The sequence below is a fragment of the Sinocyclocheilus rhinocerous genome, unplaced genomic scaffold (assembly GCF_001515625.1).
Source record: "Sinocyclocheilus rhinocerous isolate Xijiao unplaced genomic scaffold, SAMN03320098_v1.1 scaffold3957, whole genome shotgun sequence".
Taxonomy (NCBI): domain Eukaryota; kingdom Metazoa; phylum Chordata; class Actinopteri; order Cypriniformes; family Cyprinidae; genus Sinocyclocheilus; species Sinocyclocheilus rhinocerous.
In genome coordinates this window covers 143,837-153,071 of record NW_015657978.1, presented here as the reverse complement: position 1 = coordinate 153,071, position 9,235 = coordinate 143,837, and the positions used below count along the sequence as shown (strand labels likewise).

At 37.3% G+C, this 9,235-nt stretch overlaps 1 protein-coding gene across 1 annotated transcript in view; it reads right to left on the bottom strand.

Annotated features, from left to right (window-relative positions):
• Positions 1–4,452, bottom strand: part of LOC107721971 (armadillo repeat-containing protein 4-like) — a 62,344-nt gene extending 57,892 nt beyond the window's left edge. The window contains 5 exon segments of the mRNA XM_016530205.1: positions 2,191–2,297; positions 2,547–2,673; positions 3,598–3,755; positions 3,900–4,140; positions 4,385–4,452. Coding sequence (XP_016385691.1) covers positions 2,191–2,297; positions 2,547–2,673; positions 3,598–3,755; positions 3,900–4,117 — 610 coding nt within the window. The 5' untranslated portion in view covers positions 4,118–4,140; positions 4,385–4,452.
• Between the last annotated feature and the right edge of the window lie 4,783 nt (positions 4,453–9,235).

Below are 9,235 nucleotides of genomic sequence, written 5' to 3'. Positions count from 1 at the left end.
CCAAACCACCCTGCGCATCCTCACGGTGCCCCCCCCCCTTTTTATTTGCATAGAAGCTTCCAATTTTTACTCAGCATACGGGGACACATTTTTCAAAAGAAGCCACATCCATCATTCAAAATTTGCAGGCCGCACTCCTCTTTCCAAAAACAGTTGATTGTTATGGCACAGCAAATCTGCCCGTTCTCCTCAGGGAGAAAGGAAGAATTGATGAATCTCTTTGAAAACTGAAATCTGACATATGTAATGGTTTCCATGTTGTGGGGACTTGAATACAGACATGTTATATTTAAAGGATATCCAGAATTGCCACTAATGGTGATGGCTTGAAGACTGAGTGTGAGGCAGAGAGAAAAGCTTTTTTGACATTTAAGAGTGTTAATCATAAGCCAATAAGCACTAAAATGATCAGAACTACTAAATTTTGTGAGTTTCTTATAGGAAAACTACCCTGGAAAATGTTTCGATCTTAAAGATGTGGTCACATTAGTGAAAATTCACAGGCAAAAAAGGTCCATTGTATATTGTAAACAGTGTAGCAATGCAAAACAAAACAAAACAAGCGGTTTTATGCTGTTCCACGTGGCGAGTCTGTTAAAAACTTGCTTTGGGAAATCTTTCAACCTCACGGAAAATTCCCAGTTGCACTGATTCCTAGTGAAATTTCTGGATTTTGCCTGGGATAATCTGCCAAAAAATGGGCAGAGATTCCTTAATGTGTAGTCACATTTACTGAATTTAGTAGTTCGGTTGAAATCAAGTCATTTTTACAGGAATCTCCACAGTTCGAAATTTCACTTGAGGGCAAAAGATTTTCTCGTGCACATTTCACATTGGGATCAAGTTGGTCACACAAATTCACCAAATTGACAAATAGAAAGCTGCTTGGTTTGAAATTGGCTTCATAGACCACTACATTAATGACAACAGGCAATGGATCTTTTTTTGGCCACAAAATTTCACAGAAATTGACATTTTCAGAGAAATTTTGCCAACTTTATGCTTATACAGTCTTCTGGTACTGTCAAGAAAATAATGAATCTGTTTAACTGAATATAGTTCAATCCCACCTCTGGAGGTCTGCTTTGCCTACTTCTTTGAGTACCTCACATTATTTTTGCCTAGAACACTCTTACAAGTCTTCATAATCATTAACTGAATCCTCTAAAGTCTTGAGAAATACTGTTTGCTGAACTCTGATATCAGCTGGATTTGATTTCATTTATGGCAGGCTGTTCGTTTTACATCAGCATGGATGTCGGCCCCGCGCACCTGCATGAGGTTCGACTCTGATAGTGGGACTGTGAGCATTTCACTGGGGCCAACTGTCACCTCAGTTGTCTCTACAGATCCATCTTTTAAGTTATCTGACACCGACCTCTCTTGATTCAATTTCTCGTTGGCCTGCGGGAACTGTGATGGTTCAGTGGCCACATTTAACTCAGCACCACTCTTCCTGTCACAGCTCTGCACATCATCACTAACAGCCACATTAGTGGCGTTCATCTCGTTTTTGTTAGAGTAGGTCTGCCTAATGTGTTCGTAATTGAAACACACATAAAATAGACAAAAGTACAAAAACAGGTGCAAATTGTCTTTAATTGGAAAGAAAAATGACATAAGATAAAAGTCTTGTTTCTGAAATTTTTTTTATTTTAATTTGTTATAACAAGAAAAATGGTGTAAAAAATAATCTTCATTTAAAATGAAAAAAGTATTTTAATTACCCGCTTGGAAGATCTTTATTCTCGTTTTAAGCATAAGCTCACTTAATTTTAATACATTTATACGAATACTTAATATCTCTAAAATTTTGCTTTTCAAGAATGTTTACTGTAGAAATTGGTACTGGAAAACAAGAAAAAAATACTGAGTTTACAAGGCATCAGTCAAGCATTTGCAGCCATGTCTGGCAGTCACATGTGAGAAGTTGTCTCCATTTTTCCCAATGACTAAATTACTGTACAACTTTAGTCCAATTGAACAACTCTCATTCATGCCGGAAAACTATGATCACTCGCTCCCAGCATCAACTCAGAGAGAGAAAGAGAGAGTGAGGGAGAAATATGTAAGAGAGAAACAAGATTAATCAGATTGAGGGTGAAAATAAGTCTGGAAGTGAGTGAGTGACAGAAAGAGATAAAGTGAGCAGAAGTGATGGAGAGGGGGGAAAGTGAGGATAATGCAAACCTGATGTGTAGCTCACAGACTTCAGCACCCGGTTTTCTCCTGTACCACAGAATCTCTTCAACAGATCTACCTCTGTATTAACAACTGCTGGGCTTAGCCTGCCCTCTCTGGGCAAAACACACACACACACACACAACACAGAACAAAAACACAGCTCATTAACCAGTAACAGTAATATAGCTATGAATGCATGCACAACTCCAAAGTGAAAACATTACTTGTCAAGTGCTGTAGATTAAGAAGTATCTTTTTTTTTAGTATCTTCATTGTAAATATATATTAAAAGATATTAAAGCATGGCTGACTGCTTTGATTGAAGGCAGTGTGCAGTATACGTATACAGAAAGAGTGTTTACCCGGTGATCGGTCTGACAGCAATACTTAACAGCTTCTTGTCCAGCTGATGCAGGATACTGAATAGCTTGTCTTCGTGTATTGTGGGAGGGATGGGCCCAAAGATCTTCTTTATTGGCTCCCTGTTAACTGTTGGCCATTAACACATATTATTCACACCTGCTTGTCATACAAAAACACTTCCACTCAACTTTGTTTTTTTCCCCTTAGCCCCATTGCAGGTTTCATTCCAAGACTCTTGGAACCAGGGCGATAGGTGCCAGTATAAAAAACACTGGTACTATTGGGACAAACAAGAGCCCACTAAACGTTAGCAAAAGCTTATCGACTACACATTTAAATGTTAGCCAAAAGCTGCAGGAAGCATGTCTGGAATTAATCTCCAGATAGAAAATCTGCTTTAAAAACTGTGGTCTAAAAGCTTAAGACCACTAGTGTAAATGCTTCTATTTCACATTTGTATAATCAATACTGACTTTTTTTATTACAAGTTATATTATCAATTAAAACTGAACTGAAAAATAGCATGGATTTCAGACTGTCATTTATTTAATGACAGCAGCATTCAAGCTTCACAAAACTCTACAAGTTTGTGTAAAGCCTGATGATCATGTTTTCCAGCCTGATCTAAGAATGACCCCAAGAGCATCTTGTAAATCAGTGGAAGAACATCTGACCAACTGTTTAATATAGGTGACATGATCAATGCCACAAATGTTAGTTGATTAGGTCCTATAAATAGTGCTGTCAACATATTCTGTTACACCAAATACACAAAATAATGATCTTTAAAAAAGCATCATATGACCCCTTTAAATAGTACTCATTTTATGTTTTTAATTCCAGTTTTCAAAAAAAAATCTAGATTCTCAATGTGGTCTCAGATTTTCGGATTCCACATCTTCCATCATAAATAAATGTAAGCACTGGAATGATGAAGGCTGCAAATGTGTTAATATTTATAATTGCTACAAGAAATAAGGAATAACAGAATAGGTTATTTCAGACAAATTAGTACATAAAGTAATACTTCATGTTCTGCATGCAGCTCACCTTCCAAACAGGCCCGGATCTCCTTCATCTTTTTATCTGTGCTTAGTTGCAAAAGGTTAGAGAGATGGTAAAATGAGTGCACTGTGATGTCAGGTGGACTCAGTTGGAGAAGGGGACTTCCCTTATCATCACATTCCAAGGACACAGCTGATTCGCCTCTGAAAAAGAGAAACAGCAAAGGGTAGGCAAGAAAAATCAGAAATGATCTGATAGTCTAAGCAGAAAATTTCATTAGATGTAATCTTTCTTATTTCTCTAAAGCCTAGTCAACTGCTCATCTAACATAATCTCCAGTTGTTTACCTGGTGTCATATATATCTGATGTGAAATCAGCTGCTTCTAGAGATGTTTTCCATTGTAAAGGCTCCCTGAATAGAATCCTGGCCTCCTGTGGGTATCTGTCGTCGAAGTCCTCCGTGAAGAGCAGGATTTCAGTCAGTAAGTCATTATTCAGAGGGCTGTTCTCGAGTTTATCCGCATCAGAATTCCACTGAATTGCCCTAGAGAATGTCTCTCCCATGACGGACAACAGATAGTCTTAACCTAACATTAAAGCAGAGTTAGTTAACACTATTAATAAAACATGAGAAGGATAAACCTATATCAATGCATGCATTAAAGCGCGAGGACTGATATGTGGTGTTTCACACATATCTAACGGATTATTATCATTATTATTTAACTTTAAAGACGCAATATTTGTGACCCTCTTGAAAGGGTCGATTTATAAAACAGTTTATTATTCACCAACAAACGTGACTAAACAAGTATGTACAAAGTTTCTAACCGTTGTCCTCTTCAAATTCGCTGTATTGCTATCTTGCTAACTTTTCGGCGTTCCCTTCAGTTACCAAGTAAACAGAAAGGAACTACGAGCCGGCTTCGGTTGCTAAGATACGGTCAAACAACGAGGAGCAGAGAGGGTCAAAAAAGAAGTGTAGGCAACAGTGCTGCCAAATTAGCAATTTTGTTGCTAAATTTAGCAACTTTTCAAACTCTAGCGATTTTTTTCTTCCAAAAGCACCTAGCAACAAATTTAGCTATTTTTAAAATGATTTGGCAACTTTTAGCAACTTTTGTTAAGCGACTCAAACGCATCAAACGATAAAAATGCACATCTTTTCCATCTAAATTGCACAAAAATAGCAACTTTTTCTTCCAAAAGCACCTAGCAACAAATTTAGCTATTTTTAAAATGATTTGGCAACTTTTAGCAACTTTTGTTAAGCGACTCAAACGCATCAAAAGATAAAAATCTTTTCCATCTAAATTACACAAAAAGAGGATACCAAAGATGCCTAGCAGAACACACATCACATTAATTAAGTTAGCTGCTATTTGCAATTGTTCAATTTAATAATAATAATAATAATAATTGAATAATTGTTCATTTATGATACACCTTGTTAGCCTGTACCTGCGGTTGTTAATCAGCTAGTAGCCTACACTGCAAGAAAAAATATTAAAATGGAAAAGGTACTAAATTTCCAAGAAATATCCATTATCAATTGTAACCCTGTAACCCAAAAACACAAAATACAATGCGTAATTTAAAATGCAGGTAAAAACCTGTGAAAAATCAAAATGGAAAATTCCTTCATATTAACATTATGCCCTATTTTTACAGAATCTTCTACACAGAGTGTAGCATACCAACTAACTACTAATACACTGCTTAAGAGTATAATTGTTCAGAATGTATCGTTTTACTAGTTTACTAGCTAATAAAAACAACTTAAATTGTTGAAAAATGTGTAAGTGCTCAATAATTCAACGTTTAAAAAAAATACTGTTATTTATATTTTAATATTATATTATGCATTTATATAATTTTACGAACAAATATAAATGAACATATATAAAATATATTTTTGCTGAGATTTGATGCATTGACACAATTTTGCGTAGTGATTACGCAATGACATCACAACGTCATTTAGCAACTTTTAGCAACAAATTGACCTTCCTTTAGCAACTTCCCCTGAAAATTTGTTGGCAACACTGGTAGGCAAAGCGTTCACCTTTTTTTGTGTGTGTTTGCAGGAAACATTTTATTGTACAGTATATGAATGATCAACATTCATATTAGGATGATTTTGCTACGCAAACAAAAGTGAAGTCCGAAACTAGTTTACCTGACCGAATTAAAGGCTTCTGCATTATGTCAACTGTTTGTTTTCCCTCTGGGGTTGCGTGCCCACAGAACCACACTTTTGAGAGGTTCTTTATAAACTTCCGTGCCTTGCTGTATGGTTTGGCAGAAAATTACACACAGGCATTTGGGCCACAGAAAAGACTTCATTTCCCCATCGATCCTGCCCGTACAGCCTCTCAGAATAAGTGAATTCAGCACAACATTATTCACGCTGGGTTTAACTTTGATAGGTCTCACTCATGAGCTTTCAAGTGAACCAAATCCGACCAGGAGCTCCCTATTTTCAGATCAAGGCCTAGTGCCAGGTGTATTAGCCTCTCTCGCTCACTGCCAAACCACACCGATGACCTGGAGATTAACATTACAGAAATTTCCATGCTTTTTCACTTAAATAGTGCTCTTTAGATTATTCTCTCTTACTGAATTAATGATTTCACTTCTTGCTGCAGATCAAGAGATCATTACTAAGAATTTCTCCAGACATTTAATATTACATGGAAATTTACAAGCATTTCCACTAGACTTCAATTTACAAAGTAAATTACGGGAGCAGAGACTTTTTTAAATTCATTTAATCATGTCTGTCAATCGGTATAAAATATGGGTATTTCAGAGCTTCCACACACGTCACCAGTAAACAACAATGAATGGGTTTAATTACCATAATACTACTGTATATTTTCTTTGTGTGTAGATTAGGAAATATGCAGCCAGCGGTAGGCCTTTGATTTTAAATCTGGGAAAATATCTGTTCTTGCTCCTTTTTGCAGACTGGTCATTTACATCCATAAGGCCATAGCGATGATGAACAGAAGCAGAAAAGAAATGAAATGCTCACTTAACTGTATGCGTGTCAACATTGTGATTTATACCTACAGTCCAAACATGCTTTTATTCTACATGTATTTGCAAAAGCCCAGTCTTTCATCCTTGGTTGAATAAATGGGTGCAAATCAGTGTCGTCGATCTTTCTGTGTGACACTTCGTCTGGCCTAGCCACTTCTTGGAAATCCAACAGCCTAAAGAGGGGAGCCCATAAGAGGTAACGCTGAGACTCTGTGGGCAATAAAAAAAACAGACCCTCTCCATCGTTAAAGCATTGCGATCCCTCACTCTCATGTCTGCAATCATTCAATGATAAATTGTAAATAGATTCAAGATGATGGCACTGGAATCCCAGCGCAGGAGTCCAGGGACCCCAAAGGGGCGAAAGCCTTTGAAAAAAAATTTGGAAGATAAAACATTTTAACAATTTACTGAACTTAAATTAAGTTTAACAGTTTTTTTTTTTTTAAGTTTTGCTCAAGATTGTTCAGAAATGCTGACTGTATGATTATTTTATGCTATTTATGCTATTCTATTGACAAGCTAGTAAGGTGTACATTTGAGTTAAATTTTATTCAGGAATCTAACATTACTAGCGGGTAGGAAAAAAAAGGTTCTCAACTTTTCAACTTATTGTAAATTTGTATTAGTAGTAAACTATTTTACAATTTACTTTGGCTTCAGCACCATGACTATATAAAAGCCAATTATTACATTTTTGAACAACATTGTCATTATAAAATCACACTATTTTTTGCACACAGTATAAATGGATCTTTATGCATAAAAATATATAATTCCCTTTATACTTTAGAAGAGGGAAACTATAGGCCTACACATAAAAAAAATTACAATTAAAATTAAAAAACACTACAGAAGCGGGAAACAACAACAGGTTATTGATCTGAGAAAAAAGAAAATGAATTAAAGGTTTCAAATAGAATGTCAAGAAAGAATGAGAGAAAGACAAACAGAAAAGAGAGACCACAGAAAAAGACTTGTAATCCACTATACACTTTCATTAGCTCTTACTAATTGCTGTTCGTTAAGAAGGCTAAGTACAATGAGCTGGTGCACCAGAGCTTCCTTCAAACATAAACACACAGCCTGTGGTCAGAAGCACCTGTCAGCTCCTCCAACTCTCTCTGCCTTTGACTCAAACTCGGCATAATAAACAAAGGCGGCTTCTGGAACGGTCCGGCAGTGATGCTGATTGAGCTGAAGCGGGAACACACAGCAGAAGATTTACGAGGCGCGGCTCTGTCTTCAAGCACGGAGGCTGTGATTGCATCCGTCCACAGCTCACTCTCCACTCTCAAAACAGTCCATTAACGAGGGGAAATCAGGCTCGGGATGGATTACACACAAGTTTTGGGGCGATAAAGGGCACCGACCTACAGGAGTTTGGGCCAGTTCAAACACTACACATTTTTGCGCTGCTTTCTTAATCATTTTCTTTGCAGTCGCAGACTTTAACCACTGTGTCTTGCTGTTTTAAGCATCAGATCTTACACAAGAGTGCAGCATTTTTAAAACAGCATGTCAAGTTAAACTTGACCTAAATATCTAAACTTTGAAAAACAAGTATTTATTTTCTTCTTAAAAGTTGAAACTACAATGAAGTAGAAAAAGTCTGCTTAAGTTCAGTAACAAAGCATTTCCGCTCAGGCTGATGATATACGGGGCAACTTTTTGAGCAATTTTACTGGGCAACTTTTTTTGAGCAATGTTGCTTGGGCACTTTGGTTGCCCGTTAAAAAATTAACTAAAGTTGCCTGGCAACATTGCTCAAAAAGTTGCCCCGTGTATCATCAGTCTAGAGTTATAGTTGTGGGTTTCAGGTAAACAGTTGAATACAGATGTTTCAGCTGATCAAGTAAGTTGCATGAAACAACTGTTATTCATCAGAATTTGGATATCCCCATTTGTGTATAGCAACTAAGGCTGATAATACACGGGGCAACTTTTTGAGCAATGTTGCCGTCAAAGGAGAACCAGTTGAGACACAGGGCCCACGAACGATCTAAAATATCCAGATGGAAATTTGTTACCCATTCTCAATGGGAATGTGCCCAAGAAACCATGCTCAAAAAAGTTGCCAAGCAAAATTGCTCAAAGTTGCCCTGTTTATCATCAGCCTAAGAGAATAACTAGAGAGAGAACTAGAGAGAATTGCACTTGCAGCTGACATCACTGAAAGTCATTTGGAATGTCCGTCAGATGTCATAGTGATGTAATCAAATATAAATTGCGAGCTTCTGACAGTTCATGTTGTTCTAAGTCAGATACGGTTATTTACTGGCTGCCCAGCACTAGCCAACACCCGTCTTCACACGTGCACCCTCTGGGGACTGGGAATCATGCACTCGTTCCTGGGTGTAAGAGCTCTGAATCCCTGGGGACTGGCACTCATGCACCTGGCTTTATAGGCTTGGATCTCTGCCACAATTCTGCGCGCGAAATATCATATTTTGAGCGCACAAAAGTGCATTTTGCACATGCGCGATCTGAGTTTTGTGGAGAAAATGTTCGTTTCGCAAAGAAAAAAGTATTTCGATCACACGAAAATCAATTTTGCATTTAAAATAAGTTTTTGGATGTGTGCAGACCTTCTCTTTTGCCCGTGCAACGTTTCACTAGCTTGCTCACCTGATGCCC